The sequence below is a fragment of the Amphiura filiformis genome, chromosome 18, assembly GCF_039555335.1.
Source record: "Amphiura filiformis chromosome 18, Afil_fr2py, whole genome shotgun sequence".
Taxonomy (NCBI): Eukaryota; Metazoa; Echinodermata; class Ophiuroidea; order Amphilepidida; family Amphiuridae; genus Amphiura; species Amphiura filiformis.
In genome coordinates, this window is record NC_092645.1 from 34,672,863 (window position 1) to 34,693,766 (window position 20,904).

The 20,904-nt window shown below is 36.9% G+C and overlaps 1 protein-coding gene across 1 annotated transcript; it reads right to left on the reverse strand.

Moving 5' to 3' along the window:
• Positions 1-316: 316 nt before the first annotated feature.
• On the reverse strand, positions 317-19,233 carry LOC140139449 (uncharacterized). The gene is made up of 6 exons (XM_072161202.1): positions 19,206-19,233; positions 17,651-17,957; positions 16,184-16,469; positions 6,087-6,251; positions 4,641-5,050; positions 317-1,071 (listed from the first exon to the last, which is right to left on the reverse strand). The coding sequence occupies exons 1-6, from the start codon at positions 19,226-19,228 to the stop codon at positions 730-732; spliced, it is 1,533 nt and encodes a 510-aa protein (XP_072017303.1). The 5' UTR covers positions 19,229-19,233; the 3' UTR covers positions 317-729.
• Between the last annotated feature and the right edge of the window lie 1,671 nt (positions 19,234-20,904).

Genomic DNA, 20,904 nt, shown 5'->3' on the forward strand with positions numbered 1-20,904 from the left:
ACACAAACGGACACACATACATCCACACACACACACACCCCCACACACGGACGGACGGACAGACAGAAATAGTGATTACTAAGTCCCATCCTGAACAAAGTTCAGGCGAGACAAAAATGAGTTTACCATCCACAAATGTTCAACTACCCAAATTAGGTTACTCCTTCATGTAATTATACACAAGGTTAGGGTTAGTTTAGGGTTAGGATTAGGGTTAGGAATAGCTTACATGAATAATTACATGATGGATCGACCCAAAATTAGTTACCTACTGTCTACTTTTAAATTTAAAAATTTTCATTTTGTTAATCTAGAGAACAAAACCTAGTAACTACTCTTATCTCTCTGACCAAGATGTCCCAAAAAGGAAGCAATTTGAAAAAAAAAGTCCATAAATTTTCTTTGCTAATACTTCAAGGCTAATTACAAAACACATCCATGTTGATCCTGGCTCTTGTCCTCTTAATGGATTTCATGTAAAATAACTGAGTTCCTGCACCTTGCAGCCTTTAAAATTCATGGACTTTTCAAGGACTTTCAAGGTCCAAAAGTATGATTTTCAAGGACTTACCACAACACAAAAAGCTGCATATTAACGAAAGTGGCAGCTCCTCTCCACTCCCCAAAATTTGTCAAAATTATACTTTAGGTAAAATTCCAATTTTCAAGGACTTACAACCTTGTGCAAATTTCCAGGACTTTCAAGGCCTTGAAAAGGCGTTTTCAAATTCAAGGACTTTCAAGGACCGTGGGAACTGACTGAAAATAACAGTCGGGTAAAATAATAGCACCATTAGAGTCGTCTCCCTCTGCCATCTTTGGCGTCCCAACCACTGCTCTCCGCTTGTATATCTTCACCTCATTCCAGTCAGCAACGGCCATCTTCCCGTTCTCTATGCTGATGCCGTATGGTTTGAAAAGACCCGACACGGCAACGCCAACGTGGGAACCATCGGCTGAGTTGTAACGATGGATTTCCCCGTGGTTAGGTTTGGTATCTCTGTGGACGACGTAGAGGGCGTGTTTTCCGTCGAAGCAGACCCCATTTGGTCGAAGACGTTTACCATCTCCCTGTCAAAATTAATCAAATAAATTATTTGAGGATGTAACCTTTCAGTACTCTTCAGAAACCTGTTATTAGGGACTGTGCAATAATTATGAGCCCTGGGGGACAGTAAAATTAGGGGGAAGGGGCAAGAAATTTTCGGCAAGCCGAGAGGGGGGGAGCTGATTTGGAAATTTTACCCCCGGGGGGAGGCTAATAATTATTGCACAGCCCCTTATCTGTTCCAGCTCCAATGACACCTAAATAATTTCACTGGAACTTTGGATGTAAATAGGTAATAAAATAACTATAATAATTTTGGAAATCAATTAACAAGCAGGGCTGTAGTGATAGTTTTCAAACCCATCCAGTGCACCTAATCCTACCCAGCACATTGCATGTATGAGGTGTCACTGGAATTGGAAAAGATAATAAAGGGTTTTTTCCTGATTTATCAGCCATATTTATGACTTCAGAAAATAGTACAGATTTGTTGGCCCTTGGCAGATCCCTGCAAGTCCCTTTAAAGGTTTTGTATGTGCAATCATGAACTTTGAATAAAACGCTCATTTTGACACATCCCTACACATTTTCACCAACAAACTTTTGAGGTAAGATATAAAATTTAACCTCCAAACTGTGGACCTGGTATTACACTTATGATGGAGTTCCATACCCCATATGCATTATTACGGAGTGTCCCTCTGCCACTCTCTTACAACCGTGGACGTTGTGGTCTAAGTTTGTTGCTGAAAACAAACACACCCCCCCTCACACACACAAATAACTGGGAAAATTGTCTAAATGACCACAGGCGTGCCCCATCTTTTGGGTATTCCAGTTGAAATCCATACATCTCCTATGGAAGCCATAGACATAACCTTAATCTTCCACACAGGGAGAATGAATTTCAAATAGAGTTACCTGATTGGGCGAATCCATTTGTAGTCTACAGCCACTGTGGGGGTGATTAAGCCCATGTCTTTCACAGTGGATACGTGGATTTCAACTGGAATAGCCCATTGCACACCTACTCCCCATTCCAGAAAAATACAGCACTAATTTTATAGGTTTAAAAAAATTCTGCCAAATGAAACAAAGCTCAATCATTCATTTAAATCTAAAATAAAGCCTTCCTCAAAAAAATGCAGAGCTCTGCCGTTAGACAGCTTCATTTAAGGATCTTTCTATGTGGAAGATTTTTTCAAAGAAGGTTGGAGTAAAATACCAACTTTCAAGGCTCATAACTTCAAACTGAACAACCTATGTACATATGTATAGCTAGCTATGTATGGTTATCTATAGCCATGCATAGCTATGTATAGCCATATATAGCCATACATAACTATATGTATAGCCAACAATGGACAGAGCTCCGCCGTCTAACAGCCCCATTTCAGGAACTGTCAGTAGGAACCAAGTCCATAAGTTAGCACAACTGCACGTCATACATTACATCATTTCTGCATGCAATTGGCTAATTGTAGAAAATACCGGTATATGGGACACTAGCCACCATATACATGTAGCCTTAAAATTGTCGGGCATCAGGACTTTTAATGCAGTAGACCCCCGGAGTAGACCCTATCTATACCAAGGTGAAAAAATAAAAGGTACACCTTTTAAATGTATTATGCTTATGCTTAACATGTCTCTTTCTAATTCTATAGGAAAAGACAAAAAAACAACAGCTGAAAGCATTTGTATTGAGACTTTGAACATTATTTAGGCCTACTTTAAAGAACCTTTGGTGAGATAATCGGTAGTAGACAAAACAGGAAAGTTAGCATCTCTGCGCTTTCCATCGTATAACCTTAAATGTGGCGGTATTATAATACGCTATCGCTAGGCCCCTCTACCAGGATTTAATTGGCTAAGTACCGTAGTACCGATATTTTATAGCCACCATACAGCCTTAAAATTGTCGGGAACCTGGACTTTTCATGCACACTCAGAGGTGATTAAAAATGAAACAAGAAATGTCTTTAAAAAGACAACCAATTTTGCATTGCAAGTACTTGGAATGCTAGTAAATTTGAATGTTTGGCACAACTAACCGGGTGCGAAATATTGGCATTTATTGGTAAATACCACCAATGACATACTAGGAAATACTCACAATTTTCATGTCGAAAGCTGAATTGAAAAATGTGTGCTAAATAGGTCTACATATAATTCATACTTGTAACAAACGGCTCAATTGAAATCTCATCCTCTAAACTTCCCACAGCATAGCCTTAAGGTTGGTCTGAACCCTGGAATTGTGGAAACTTTCAGGCCTCATAACTACTAAATTGTTGGTCTAAAGTATATAAAAGTATACATATTTAAGAATGGCAAAGACTTGATAAGTTCATCTGTGAGGTCAAATTTGGGCCAAAATGCTCATTTTTGGCATAAAATCCCAAAAATAATGTTTTTTGGCCCACTTCTTTTTCGTGCATCGTAACAAAAAAAATTCTTGGGCTAAATTTTTTTTCTCTTAACTTTTAAAAACTAGATCAAAATATCTAGGACCCGTTTTTTTCATTTTTTTAAAAAGAATTAAAAGAAGGTGCGGAAATTTGGACAACCAAAAAGCCTGAATTCAGGTTTAAACCTGAAAATTCTCATGCCTGCAGTTAGGACTAACTAAAGGAATTAGGATTTAGCTACGTTTCATTTGACAAAACAGGATAATATTTTTTTAATCCCAAAAAATTAGTCCCGTATTTTTCTGGAATAGGGAGTAGCTACTAACCTAGACTATGCCATAGTCTATTTTTGATAAATAAACGCATGTTATTAATGTTAATCATGATGAAAGCATTCAGTTGAACTCGAAATTATACTGATATTTATTACATCAAAATATATACTAGTATAAAATTGTTATGAAAAAGTTTATATAATTATATTAGTGACAGTAAAAGTAAAAGTGTACGTGAGGCTTATATTATTGAATGCAACATAAATTATCATAATGTCATAATTGTATTGGCACTTCACTGAACAATTCTGATTTTAAAATCTGCAAGTTTATTAATCGCGAAATTCCAGGTTAAAAATAGACTATGGACTTCCAATTTTAAACGGGATTTTGAGTGGGCAAAGTCCCTGACACTCACACTGTCAATCACACTTGTTTATCAATCAAATTTAACCGCAAGCAAATACAATACGCGCTCATGCACTTAGTGACGCGTCCATGCAATTACACAAAACAATCACGGCAGACTTGTGTACCATGTAGTTATTAATGGTAATGATAGGTACCCGGAGGATTTAAACCATAACGAGATCTGGGCGACCAATCACAAGCCAGATCCATTTAAAGATGCATTACATCATGGCCAATTTTAGTAGGCCAGATTTCCGACAATCTCATCCATAGAAGCTCATAGACAGCCGTGTTAAGCATCTCTGACCGCAATCCATTGTCAGTAGTCCACTTGGGGAGCTAACAAACAGGGTGTAGGGTGACTAAAAAGATCAGACGTGAAAATCTATCAATTGTGCACACATTAATTAAATCAGAGTTTTAAGCTCAAATACAATACCCAGAGTATATAAATGCAGAATGGGCAAGTGGACTACGGGGTAGTCTACTACTAACCGTGTGTGTGATACTGTAACGCTTCTGCCCCCAATAGTCGATGACGTCTACACGGCAAGATTTCCAGTTGCTGACGGCAATCAGACGTCTATGACGATGAACTGCAATAAACCACGGCTTCAAATCAACTGGAATTGTGCTGATTCGTTGAAGTTCTGGCCCTCTACTGCTCCCTCTCAAAGCAAATTGGTAGATCATATTGGTGGAAGCCTCACTGGCAAACACCTGTCCCAAGGACGGATCTCGAGTAATTGACCACAACTGAGTTTGTGGTCCTTCAGATTTGGGAAGCCAATCTGCCCATGGTCGGTTGTTGTTAGAGAATGCCATCTTTGACACACTGCGCCCTCCATGGTCTGCACGATACAAGCCAATTTCACACTCGTCAGTAACTACACCAAATACAGGAGCTGAAAGATAAATAAATAAAATTGTGTTCTGCTTAACAATTTATTAACAATTAACTTAACAATAAATTTGCAACGCACAAATTTCTATCAAAATTGCGGTCAAAAATACTATTCCAATTCAAAATTACTAAGACTTGAATAGCAAGGTCACCGCCGGGGGTCAGAGATCAGGCTCGAGGTTATACACTCACATTGATACGCATTGGTCACATGTCCAGAAAATTTTCCCGTGAAAATTTACCTGTTAATTTAATGTTGACTGATAAACATTGTGGCAAGAAAGTGAGTTGAAGTGTACGTCCTACAAGTTTCACACCCATCAATGTGTCACAAAATAATAATTAATAAAATATAATTTTTATATGTTTGCAAACAAAATTATTAGAAGTCAAGTGGTGCTTATATCTTTAAAGAAACAGGATTCTTCAGATACAATTATGTCAATCTTTGTGCACTACAGTGGCATAGCTGGGGGCAAGGGGGCAGCTGCTTCCTCTGTAAGAGTCTTGACCCCCCAGGTGGGATGCTGGCTGCCCTGATATTTATGATTTTTAAAAATTGTTTGTATTTATTATTTATTTGCCTTTCCACCCTTTCAACCCTGACAAGCTAGTTTCTGATGCACTACAAATATAGTCATATGAGACCGGCAGTGGCAGTGGAATTCAAATTTTGAGGGAGACAAGCATATTTTGTTTTTATTTTACAAGGACATTTGCATGCAGCACACAAACCAATTTGAATTTCAGACTATTTTGGCCCAAAATAAAGGTGAATTTTGCTATATATGAGCCAACATGCGTAAACTTTTATAATGTTACCCTATTTTCCCCCAAAATATGTTTTTTACTGGCAAAACCACAAGGGGCAAAACAGTAAGATTCACAGGGCAATTTTGGGGGTCTCCAAATTTTGGGGGCTCTTGGCCCAGGCCCATCTGGCCCAATGGTAAATCCAACCCTGGTCAAAGTATGGCATTTATGACCACTCCAATTAATGCACTCTCTACATATCTGTTTGTATTGATACGACTTACCATACAGGAATGGGTATTCAGTGATAGTCAAAGCATGGCGTTTATGTCCATCCATATTGATGCATTCACTGCACACATGCAAGTCTTTGCATTCAACACATGTAAACTTGGTTCCAATTATGGGTGACTTCATACATCCACTGCACTTGACGTCATTGTGTACAACTAGAAACAAACAACAACAAAAAAGGAATAAATTGCATTATCAAACCATGGTAGGTATCATAGAAGGAGGTTCCACAGAAAAATCCTAATCCACTCAATAGGGTTAAGCCGATTACGCTATTCAACGCTAGTCATCACTTGAATGGATTTAATCAGTGCAGTCCCTCAAACACGGCCTTTGATGTTTATGATCGTTATGCGACAATATCGATCATCTATCTTAAAATTCAATTTAAACAGACCCCCAGGTGACCCCTACCGAAATGGATGGTATTAGTGCCCTTTTGCATCGGTCACATGATCTTCGATTGCGTCATTGTCTTTTCGAGTTCAAGTTGATTTACTAGCGAAAACCTGATCGAATTCCCTCATTTCCTTCCAAAGTTACGGTGAAATTATGTATTTTTTCTGATCATGATTAGTAATACTGGCGGGTGTCTGCGGGACTTTTAAACCAGTGGAAATGATTTGGAAAGGTTTTCCAAGACTGGCAATGTTGTTTCTATGATCCGCCAAGCTTGGCCATAAGAAATATTGGCGTTATAAAATTACCGAAGTAAATCGCTTTCCTTTGTTTATGGTCACGCCACAATGCTTTGTGGGTAAAATGACGCTCATTCCGCTTAGAAGTCACGATAACGGTGGTTCATAACCGCCAAGCTCAATAGATAAGAAGCTTAGCAAATCGATAGTGCACCATTCATACCTGATTGCTCAATATCGACTCATAACGATCATAGTACAAAGGGAACTGGGTTCGTGCATTCTCCTTCTATAATACCTACCATGATCAAACTACCGGTATACCAATCTGTAATTGACTCGATGAGATATAGAGCTGATGAAGAGTACGGACACTGTAGGCCCCATGTCACATGGGAAAAAGCAGTAAATCCCACATTATTTTTGCAGAATTATCTCTGCATATTCATTTATCGCCATTTTGTAGATTTTAAGCTTTCTTAGCAGATTTTGGTGATTTTTGGCAATTTTAGCTGATTGATCAAAATTTTGTAAAATTGATTTGCTGTGCTTTATCAATATTTAGCATGATTCGTAGCGATCGGTCACAATTTAGCATAATTACTGTGATTTCCAGCAATTTTGCAGATTTTAAGCTTTCTTAGCTAGACTTGTTGGTGATATTTGGTTAGAAAATTGCTCAAAATTTGAAACAATTTATCTTAATTTGCTGTGATTTATCAAAATGTAACACAAGCAATTGTGATCGGTCACAATTTAGGCTAATTAGTGAAAGTCGATTCCTAGTTTCCCGTTACCCCACACACCGTCGACGTCCTATACGATAAATATAAATTTAATACTCCGTTGGTGAGCGACGGGCGAGTGGTAGTGAGCGACAGGCGAGTGGTATTTCACTGAACGCAAGAAAAGGAGTTCTATCTGATTGGCTAGCAATCGATCGCTTAGGTCGCTCAGTAGTCAACTACAAACTCATGCATTCAATTCGATTGAAATCGATTATTCTATTATTGACGAAGATAAAGAGCGTGATAGTGTGTCAATAATGTACATTGTATTGCACCTGGCTTTACCAGCATTCCTTTATAAAATAATTTTCTCAAAGAGTTGAATATTATCAAAATTTTTACCCAGGATTTCAAATTTTTTACCATAAAATTGCAGTTAAACATATCCACAGCAAAATACCGGTCCTCACTAATTAGTACATTTAATTTCCAGTTAGTACATTTAAACGAAACCTGTGATTTACGTGACAACAAATAAAATTTTCTTACAATAGAAATATCATATGGGATACTGATATGGTAGGCCGCAACCGCCACAACGTGGAGCTGCTACGCGTAGCTGACTTTTTGTTCCGTGGAGCCAAATTGACCAATCATGTTAGAGTTTTTCATTACTCGGAGGTAAAACTGACCAATCAAGTACGACTTACTCATTACGTGAAGCTTAATTTAGTCATTAAGAATTTGCCAGACGAGCTTCACGTGGTTGCAAGATATCCTCGGTCACGATAGTTATGATTCAAAAAGTAATTTATGAAAAGTACGAACCGACTTATTATTAAGATGGACATGCACTCACAAGAAACTCATACAGTATTGTACACAACTATATAGCTAGGCAGAGTGGTGGTAAACCATGCACACAATTCAGGCTGATTTGTACATCTTATGCGCGGCGTGGCCTCATGGAATTCGACCTTCAGCAAACTAGTTCGGATTTACTTTATATACTAGTAGTAGGCCATACATACTGTAGTTACGGTACTGCCCGCTTTTCCTATACACAATACTCAGTGCGCTCACCATTGACGCGTGACCTAGTGTATGTTAGAAGTATTATGCCATTGCCTATATGACGTCACTGTGTAAAAAATAACCAGTCAATATTTAAAGTATTCTCTGAAATTCTAGAAAATATAGTTTTGTAACATTTCCTAAATTTTTAGCTAATTTAGGTGTTTGGAAATATTGGTACTTTTGTGTTTTAGGAAGGATATGTAAACGACAGATAACACCCAAAAATATGAACAAATTATTTCTAAACCGTGTTAAGTCTGCAAACCATTATGCTTCTCATTTTCAAGAACGCTGGTTAACAATAAGCAGACTATTGTCTCATTTCGTAAACAAAAGCCCAGACAGTATTGTTACCTTGCGTTAATTTATAATCATTCACCCAACTGAAACTATAATACCAGCTCATTGTTCATTGCACAGGTAAAACAGACACAAGTGCAGTGTGTATTTAACCAGAGAAGATCTGATGTAACATAGTTGAGCTGTTTTCATTGAGTGTTATCTTGGTTTAATAGCTTTTAATGGGGTTTAAGTCCTTCAAAGGTCGTGGTGAATTCTACTGTAGACATGACTGCATCATGATTATTTTAAAGTCAACAACATTCAACAATATGATCACCGTGATAGTATGACAGTATCAGTACCGTGGGTGTCAGTGATCCTGGCCTGACACAGTAGACAAACAAACAAACACGCCACACACATGGCACATGCATGCAAGGTAACATTGACTATACACTAATCAAACAATGGTATTGATCCTGTACAACTGTTTGTGGTTTATTTACATTCGATTCATTTAAAATCCACATAGTAAACATTAATTTTGGCAAGAGTTTTCTCTCTGGAACGATGATGCATCAACTGGCTCCAGCGTAATGAAAAGATCTAACATGATTGGTCAATTTAGCTCGCATGGCGAAAAAGTAAGCTACGCCAGTAGCAGCTCCACGCCAGGCGGTTACGGCCAGCCATATACTGATCATGCGAAAATCGTAAAACATAGAATAGAAACAGTGTGGCCGGCTCTCAAAATCTCAAATTGTATGCATAGCCTGAGTCGCACGGCCTATCTCAAACAAAATAGCTCAAAATCACCATGCGTAGTTGTTGAAAAACGTGAGGATTTATCGTACTACCACGGCAATTTTTAACACGAAGATATAGGGATGTCGACGGTGTGCCCCACTCCGCTCAAAACCAATTGCTGGCTAAATATTTCATTATTTTGAATAAAATGTTGATTTCTAACAAACTTTAACATACAAATAAATAATTGTGGTTTAAAATATATCATAAATCTCTTTCTGTTGATTTTCAGGAATTTTCTTTGCAATAGGAGCATGGTATATGGTTAATAATGAATTAATAATGAATACCTACTCAATTCTCTGTCCCGCACTTTTTGATCTTCTCTGACATAGGGCCTGCACTTTGGCTCGTTTTTTTGCAGGTTTACATGGTCCAATAATCACAAGATGACTGACATGTGGTAACAAAGGAAGCAGTCACTGCAATTTGATTATGTCCCATATGATTGGCCATTCAAGACACCCATGTGAATATACTATAGCGGCCTTTTCAAAATATAATACCTGTTTGCTTGATTGCATTGACAATACCCGGGAACAATAGGCCTACACACAGTATATGCATTGGACAAACTTTTTACAATAAGCATGATAAGTGATGATGTGACCTCCAGATTTATACATCGTTCGTCTCGCACACTGACAACATTTGATTGAATGGACTGTAGGCTACTGCGCCGTGATTATGGTGAAGGACACTTTTCAAATCCTTTGTTTGGAGCCAATCAATAAAAGCATGCAGGGCCTCTATACCCATGTACAGTTTATCCCTTACATAACCTATGTCTTGAATACGCTGGCAAAGTTATGTAATAATCGGATTAATACTATATATATAGCAGTAGGTAAAAACAAGTTTTGAATAATCCGCGCTACAAAGTCCCATTCAGTGATCCCAGCGAAAGTGAAAAAAAAAAAATCAAATTGTTACGTTTATAAATTTTTTTAATGAAAAACAAATGGCAAAAAAACAAAACAGGAAAACGACAGTATTGGCGGTTGAAGCCCCATTCAAATACATGTAGCTAATTTATATACTGTCAGTACCGGTATATAAATTACAGACTCACGTAAATGCATTATTTTTTGCCTTAGACACACGGCTTTCGGCTGAACCACTGCACTAGCAAGCTTTGTTAGCACATCTATGACAAGACGAAAGGTACAAAATCAGCCATGTAAGGCCTTTAGATAGCAGAAGACACCAAATGACCAAATTGGTGTTTTATGACCTTTGACATTCTTTTGTGGCGAGTGACATGGTCTTTCAATTCACGCCGAGTGTCCTTGACAGGTTTGACTATGCTTCAGTGGTCATGAAAGAATTCAAAAGATAACCTCTGCCCCAATAATCCCAAGCAATTGTCTGAAACTGCTCCTCGGATCATAAGAACTCAGTCCTCAAATGATAGTCATAGTAATGTCCAAAATATAAAAATTACTGACTATCATTGAAGACCGAGTTCCGCAGTCTAGTATCCAAAATCTGAATTTTGATGATTTTTACAACCGTCGGGATGAAAAAAAAATTCAAAAAATCACTGAATATTCCTTTAGTTCCCTCCTCTCCTTACCCTGGCAATATAAATCAAAGAAAAATAAATAAAACAAGAAAAGAAAAAAAAAAGACAAAGAAAATTAACCAAATTAAAGACTTAATGTACGATTTCCTTCAAATATTAAATTTGTCATTATATACTCAAAATGCTGAAATAATATTAGTAATAATTATCGGGAATGGTTTCTGTTAATTTTGAGCTGAAATAATAAGGTAAAGTGAAAGAAACACTGCTTGTTATTTTGGCCGCTTAACACACAGTTCTATGGGAGGACATTATGACTTTATGTCTAACTTTGCTCTATTTACCTACAAACACAAGCAATTTGGCTGATTCCATTTAGGTGCAAGTTGTAAACATTACAAATATGCTAAAAAATCAGGTTTGAAAAAAATTAACCAAATTCATATTATAAGATCGCATTATGACTTTAAGGGATCTGGAATGAGCGTTTTGAGCATTTCGATAGTATTTTTGTGGGACATGAGAGCACATCAGACATATCGAATTGCATTCTGAATACGATAATGTCTTTCTGATATCAAATAAATTTCATTGAAATTTATGATATAATACTAATTTTATGACAAATTATTAAAATTTGATATTTTTCACATTTTTGATATATAACAGTCCTCGAATAGATATCATAAATCTAATGGTATATTCTTAAACAGTCCCTGGCATACCATACATGTATAGTCCTATGTATAGTAATTTTGCTTTATCTGTTTTGTGCTGTTTAAACAAATAGTTAAACATAATTTCCATAAAATGTAAGCTTTTACTGTCAGATATGTCCCTTTTTAATTTTGAGCAGAACAAGTGAGGTAAAGCAAAGAGGTGTGTGTGTGTGTAGGGGTGCGTATGTGTGTCCTGCACGCGTATTTTTTTTCTGTAACTATAATGGGACGCAATACGATACCGGTATGTTATAAGAATCAAACTTACAAGAAAAATGGCTCTTGTCAAATCCTACAATTCTGTCAGAGAAAATATGCATATTTGCAGTAAATTTTTAATTAATTGACATAATTGATTAATTAATAAATATTTTATTTAATGATTTACCATAATTCCAAACATCATATGGAAACCTTTTTAGTGAAAAGGGCCCTATCAAAATTGGCTTGAACGCACAGGTCACGCATAGTGAACACAGATCGATACTGTCAACGAAGCACTGAAACCTATGATACTATCGGCCTAATTTTTTATTTTGACATACGACTCGTATATTGCTATTTTAACCACTTTATATTGTGTTTTATTGCAAACAAATACACACCTTTATTCTGTATTACTTATTTTACAATACTGTGGTTACAGAATAATAAAAAAAAAAAAATTTAATTACAATTTGGCCACAAATATGATAGAATCTACACGAACTTTATGCGAAGAAGCTTGTCCACGCTTATGCACAATAGCTCACTTAACCTCTTCAGCGGGTTGTTTGTTTACTTTCTGATCGATTGGCTTTGCGCATTCAGTGCGTCGAAATGTTTAGGTCTGTGCAAAAGACTAGGATATAACGGCCTGATGACTAGATTTCAGTCAGACTTCAAATTCACGATGTTTTCTTTCTTGAACACACGCGAGTCTGAATCTGAAGCCACCAAAATGAATGTTACATCAATGGAAAGCGGTCACTTTGAAGAAATTTTACTCAAGAGATCCAAGTGATTAGATGGCGCTGTTTATTTTTCTGGTAAATAGAAGCTGACTAGATGCTCCTGGTTTTTCAAGAAACGCGAAATTTACACTGAAATTTTCGCGATTTTTGACTAAAAATAAAAGGTTTACCCCTAGCTACGCGAGTCTAAACAAGTTTCGTGCCTGTTTATTTTTGAAAAAATCAAACGATCACAGTATTTGCTCCATGTAACTAGCAGATCCAGGTTATATCACTAAAAATTATGTTTCGGTGGCAAGAGATGTAAAAAAGACCCGAGTTTAGCCCGTGTTTCTATAGCAGTTCAAGCGTGGAATAGCTCGGAAAATCTTAGTTCCCCAAAGGTTTCGATATGGTCAAACAATGTGTCAAATTAAAGCTAATTAAATGCTTTATAAATTGGTCAGATAGAGCACATTTTGCAGAATGCATTTAGTATTTTAGTTACATGACTCCAAACATTCTATTCCAATTTTTTGCTATACACGCATAGGAGCTGTACTTTTAAAATCCGCGCCTAATCAATAATAATAGTCTTTCACTCCATTGTCAAACCTAGAGTGTGATGGTTTTGTAGCAGATGACAGTGCTCATTCAAGCCTGTCAAGGTCAGTTAGTAGCCACTTGCTGAATGGATGGCCATTATCAGCTATCAAAGAGATGCCTTGTGCAGCTGCCAATCACAGTAGAGGTTTGATAACATTTTGTTAAAAACCCAAATGTGATATAAGGACAAAGCTGTGCATGTTGGTACTTAATTGTTTGGATTCTTATGTTGAAATGCCCTTGTATTAGTATTTTTATGTGTAGTGTATATTGTTCATAAATTATATAGCTTTTAAATTATGGGCATTTTTGCTCTGTTGCACTGTACCATTATGGAATATGAGAAAATCAATTACCGACACAAGCAGGTATACAGTGCATTATTTTATTTTTATTTCAGATCTCAGGAGCACAGCTCACTTGGTAAGGCATCAGAATTTTGTTCACGAGCGCTTCGAACTTTAAATCGGAAGGTGGTGAGTTCGAGCCTCATCACGGTCACATTAATTTTATAAACCAAATATTGTTCGAACTTTTCATATTTGTTTTTCTTTTATTGTTTCTTTTCTTTGTCTTTTTTTTTTCTTGTTTTATTTTTTTTCTTCTTTATTTTTCTTTGATTCATATTGCCAAGGTAAGGAGAGGAGGGAACTAACGGCCCATTCAGTGATTTTTTCATCCGGACGATCGTAAAAATCATCAAAATTCAGATTTTAGACTGCGGAACTCAGTCTTCAATGATATAGTAGTCAGTAATAATCTTTTGGTCATTATATGACTATCATCATTTGACGACTGAGTTCTTATGATACATCATCCGAAAAGCAGTTTCAGACAATTGCTTGGGATTGTTGGGGCAGAGGTTATATTTTGAATTCTTTCATGACCACTGAAGCAGAGTCAAACCTGTCAAGGACACTCGGCGTGAATTGAACTGACCATGTCACTCGCCACAAAAGAATGTCAAAGGTCATAAAACATCAATTTGGTGTCTTCTGCTAGTGGTTCAGCCAAAAGCCGTTTAGGCCTATTTAAGACAAAAATAATGCATTTACGTGAATCTGTAATTACAGACAGTATATAAATTAGCTACATGTAGGCCTATTTGAATGGGGCTTCAACTTCGTCGATACTGCCGTTTTCTTGGGTTTTTTGCCAATTTTTTCATTAAAAATTTTTATAAAAGTATCAATTTGATTTTTTTTTTCACTTTCGCTGGGATCACTGAACTGGGCTTTGCAACGCGATAGGCCTATATTCAATACTTGTATTCACCTACTGTTATAGCATTAGTCCGATTATTACACAACTTCGCCAGCGTATCCAAGACATACAATGCAAATAATCATCTAGATTATGACGTAGCATACCGAAAATATGGCGGAGTACTCAAATTCATTCAACAAAAGCATGATTACAAGCTATTGCAATCTACCGCGACATCTCACACACATAACAAATTTAATGCACTATACGATCAAATAGGTTGACGACAACGTTTGATTGAATGCACTGCATTGCGCCATGATTACGGTGAAGGACACCGGTTCAAATCCTTTGTATTGGAGCCAATCAATAATTTCACGCACATCCTCTATTATTGCCAAATTATTGCCCGGGATGATTGCACACTGTAAAAGAGCTATTGTTATAATGTTTGATGAAATCGTGTTTAACTATTTGCTTAAGAACGGCACAATACAGATAAAGCAGACAGATTTACTACATGTGGTACATGTATACATAATAGGGAATGTGTGTGAGTCGAGTATTACCTAATTATAATAGGGGCGTATCCAAAAATGAATTCACGCCCCTTTCAAATGTCGAGCCAAAGTGCAGGCCCTATGTCTCATCCCGTAAAAAATATTGTGAAACTTTTGAAAAGAATGTACAATCAACTTCATGTGGTTGTCAACTACATCTGTAAACTACAAACTGTTTATCACATGTATACATGGGTATTTATTGGTTTACACCTGTAACAGATGCAATAATGAAATGGTATAAAATAATGAATCGTCGGTCGCAACACATAGTGGCGTACGTGAAGGACAAAATACGTCTCCGAGCAAAACATTTTTGAAGTATATGCTACTAGTAACGGAGTTGATACTCGTCCACTGTTATATCTCAGTGGCCCGATTCTATTTGAAATTGAAGTTTAAAGTTCCAACTATTACACTGTATCTTTAATAGTTAACAAGAAATAACTATTATAGGATAAAAGCTAGCTCGAAACCTATACGCCACTATGTGAAACGGAAAGTTTGAAAAATCACTCTACGCCACTATATGTGTTGCGACCGACGGAATAATGAAAAATTAAATGGTCACCTACACATTCATGAAACATTGCGTGACGGGAAACTATGAATTGACTTTCATTGGCCTTATCATAATTTTTCAGTAATTTCCAGCAACTGTCAATTTTCCTGTTAATTCCCATGTGACATGGCCCATGGGGCCTCACTGACATGTTCATGCGTACTTCATGGAGGGCAATATTACACCTTGGTGTTATTTCACCACATGCCAGATAAACTTTGATATGAAGTGTATGTGGGCTTGTTTCAGTTCTGTGCAATATGTCAAGGGTTCAGAACCAGAGAGCCAGGGCCTTTTGAGGTCTCAAATGCTCTCCCAGTGGCGTATAGCTGCCATATTAAACTTTACTTTCCCCTATTGAAAATGCAAGACGCAGGAGAGCGATCAAAATGCTCTGACATGACATTGACTTGGCAGCATGATTCTGCACTGGGTACTTGATTACCTGGCACTGCGATCACATCTCGTGGAGATCCATCCATCTCGACTGATTTCACATCTGCAAATGTATCAAAATCCTTATTACTCTCTAGGTATCTCCCATTCTCGTCTACAAGCAAGCAAGATTCTACATCTACCACATCAATGATGTACACCCAGCCGGGATATTCCCCAGAGTTATCAGCGATGACGATGGTTCCATTCTCAAATATGTCTACACCGCGGGCTTGCGTCAGCTCAAGTTTGTCTTTGGTGCGTGCATACATGACCCATTTTGTGTCCTCGTAAACCTTAATTACAAAATTGATAAAAAAAAGATGCACAGATCAAAGGGGCTTGATTTTAGACATTTTACAAACTTCCACATTAGATTGGCTGAATCAATTATTTCATCAATCAATCAAGTCAGTCAATCAATCTACCCATCCATCACCTCCACTTTGGCAAAATCCATCCATCAATCAATCAATACACCATCAATAACTGATTAATTTATTTTAAATCAATAAATCAATCAACCAATACACCATCAATCAATTATTAATTTATCGACCAATCAATTGTTCAATCAATCCACTTACCTACAGGGTTCGATTTACTTTGAAAAACTTACATAGCAATTTTTAGCGAAAATATTATTTAGGTGATGTTCTTATCATATTTAGCATATGTTTACATTGTAAAATATTGCTATACAAGCTGATATTTGTGTAGCAGGTTGTCCAAAATGGGGAGCATTTTGCTCCACGACAAGTTAAATCGAACCCTGCTTACCTATCCATCACCTCCACTTTGGTAACATCAATCAATCAATCAAACCAATCAATCAATTAGAGAATAAATGATAGGATTTTGTCTTTTTGCCTATCCAATATCGTGTCATAATGGATGGGCTGGCCAATATTTTGAGTAGTGGATGCCGGCGCAGCTACGATAAAAATATTGGCCAGCCCATCCATTATGACACGAGATTGGATAGGCAGAAGACAAAATCCTATCTTTTATTCTCATTCTTATTCAGTTTTAATGTAATTTTTGCGAGAAAAACTGCCTTTTTTCAGAAAAAAATTAAGTTACTTTTGTGATGACATCCCCGTTGTTTTAAATGAACGAAACCATCATGAACATCTAAGCCGCCGAATCGGGTTCTTAGTTCTCGCACGTGTATTACGCGAACGCATTATTGCGCGATCATTGAGGAGCAACAAGCGTGCCGCCGTTGCATGGCGGCGCGCGCCCTGACTAATATCACTATCAACTATTGTGAGATATTATACACCAGAAAACCAATCAAATTACGTGAATTCTTTACAAGACTCGCCCATTGAATAAGAATCATCAATCAATGTCATTTTGGTCCACTTTGATGCAACACTTTGATGCAATAACACTAACAATGTGTTCACATATATTTATACATAATCAATCAGTCAATCAATCAATCAATCAATCAATCAATCAATCCACTCACCTCTCCAACTTCCGCATTAGCTGCAGCTGTAGATGCTGGAGCAAGCTCAAACTCTACAAACCCCAAGCTTGGGTCCAACTCTTCCAGTTTTTTCTCTGTCTCTTTCAGTGCTGCCTTAAACCCACTTATCATAGAATTCGTCTTACCAACTAGTGTGGCATCAGAGCCACCGTACAATATATACTCAGCTTCATGCAATATTTTCTCAAGTTGTTTCTGCCTCGCTTGATGTTCTTCTTCATTTTTCTTTATTACAACATTGCGGTTTTGTTCCACTTTCTCAAAGGCATCAGAGGCAGCTTCGCATCTTCAGTTAGAGAAGGGAATGAGAGATTTTGATGAATGAAAATGTGAAGCTTTTGTTGGGAACATTAAAAGTATAAATAGTTGCAAATTACAATTATATATACCCTGCGTGCTGTGGCGTAGCCAGGATTTTGGTGGGGAGAAGCCAAATTTCAATTCATCCCCATTCCGGGGACATGCAATTAAAGCCAGATTTTCATTCCCAATTATATGGACAGAGCCAGATTTTCGTCCCAATTTGTCAATGTTTTGTCCCATTTTAAGGACATGTTGCTCTTTACCGTCCCCAATTTGTCCCTGACTGCATGCTAGCCATAGGCTTCAAAAATAAAAGGCCACTTAAGAACCACTGACTGAAGAAATACTAGGATTGTTTGTACTTTTGTACATTTTTATACTAATTCCAAATATGGTCATAAAAGTCATTTTTTACAATTCTGAAATTTACATTTCCAAAACTCAAATTGAAAATGTTGATAAATTCATTGTTGTTGCCAAAAACACAGTGATGAATATTCATAAAGTCAATTGGTAAGTTTTTAGGGGGTTTGCCGTCAGACAAGTTTAGAACTGTCAAGCTTTCATAAGGAGTAGCTCTGACTAAGACGACCTGCTACAAACTTACCAATAATTATTATGAACTCCCGTCATGCCAGATGTGGTCCAGGACCACTAAATGTTTCAATGCAGCTCACAACAAGGTCTGTGATTGACCGTTTTAAAATAAAGGTTTTTCCTTTGCACATTTTCCTGGCTCACTTTTGAAATTGCAGTAAGTATTTGCACATGACTTCATTGTAAAAATGTTTGAATTGTTTTTTAAATGTATAATGCCCACAATTTTGACCATTTTTCAAATCCAGCCCCTGCACAAAGTAAAACAATTTGGTGTACTTGATTATAAGAAATAAAAAGAGGGGGAAGTAGACCAATCAACCCATCCATTTTGGCTTGTTATGTCAAACAAATCGTCGTCTGCATCACATACAGTCTTATCTTTAAAGGCTGCCTTGTGTGATTTTTTTATCATTGCTGTATTTCATATTGTTATTTTATATATCAACATGCTTCTTTCTTTTATGAATGGACATGAGATCATAATATTGTGATAATACCTCAAAAGTAATATAATAAGTTAATTTTACAGTGTATTTCATCACAATTTGATGACAATAATAAAAAAATCACACAAGGCAGCCTTTTAAGAAATGACAGTATTTGAAGCAGACAACAAAATAGCCTTACTTACCTGGAGGTAATTCTCATCATCATAGCCTCAGCGCTTATTGAGCTCCCTTTGGCTTTCTCCAGACTACTCTGCAATCTTGTCTTCACCTCTACCACATGCTCATTTTGTGCTCTGCACTGTTGAAGTTTGGACCTCACTTCCTTCACAATCTTCTGCAAAGCTTTCTTCTTCTCTACGGTGACATCTTGGACCTTGCAGACATCATGGTCTGGACGGCAATGGTCTAGGATACAGCATTCTCTACAGACGAGTTGTCGGCAGGTACGGCAGTAGTAATTTAGCACTTGATCTACAAATATATGGATAATTGACATTTAATCAAACTGATCAAAATAGCAATATAGCAAGACAATTTAATGGAAGCATTAAGTTGATCAGTTCATGTTGATCTTCAAGTGTTTACAAGCTTCAAAATAAGCAGGCACCCAGGAACCATTAACCCACTGGTCATAACATTTTGGCTCCTGGTCCACACCAAAATCACATGAACCAGGCTCTACATTTTTTTTTCAAATAGAGCATGGTATAGTTAAAGTAAGGTTTTGTGTTTAATGAGTACAATTGAAATTTAAATGACTCTTAGCCCTTTAAAAATGGCTCCTGGTTCACTCACAGGACCAGGAGCTGTTTTCCACCTATGTGTGGCTCCTGGTCTAGATCTGCTTATTTTGAGGCTTGAGTGTTAACAAAATACACTCTGGCCTAGGTGAAAATGCCCAGTGCAATTGCTGCCATATAATAAGTTTGGCTACTATTTCTGTGTTTGCCTCTTTTATGTTCTGCATCTGCAATTCACAGCTTTGAATAATAATACATGTATTAGTAACAAATGACACCAAACTTCAGTATTTTTATTTTTGTTCCTGTTTGCCTGTGTTTCCCTTCTTTTTCAGCATCTGCAATTCACAGAGTGCACTTACATAGAACTCTAAAATTGAGCAAAACATCTAGTATTGGAGATTAGATTATCATTATATGAATGGGGTATTAGCCTTTGTTAAGGGGGTACTACACCCCTCGATAAATTTGTGTCTATTTTTGCATTTTTCTCAAAAACTAATAATACAGTGGTAACAAAAAGTTATGTACATTATAGGGCAAGGAATCCAATTACTACACTGGAATTTGAGTGACCCAAGACAAGCGGTTCGTTATTTATGATAAGAAAAGAGGTACCGCTAGAATGTACCTCATTTTCTATCATATATACTGAACCGCTTGTCTTGAGTCACTGAAATTTCAGTGTAGTAATTGGTTTTCCTTGCCCCAATAATATACATAACTTTTGTTACCAGTGTGTTATTTTTTTTCGAGAAAAATGCAAAAATAGTCACGAATTTACCACAGGGGTGTAGTACCCCCTTAAACTAATACTGGACAAAATTATGGACACAATTATGGACACATTCATGGACTGCCAGCTCCCAAATCCTAATTTCTTTACCACCCAAAATGTTTTGTTGTGGGTTTTTTTGAAGATCACTATATAAGTATTATTCACTAAAATGATATTGATTTTTGTACAACTATTTTATGTAAAATTACTGTTCAAATAATACTATTATATTAACATACACCCCATTGAAATCCATTCTCATTGTATATGTTAACAATTTACTGAACTGGAAAATGGCTTCTTTTCACTGATTTATAAGAGCCCATAATGATACATGTGTTTGCTTTTTTATTCCAGAACCAC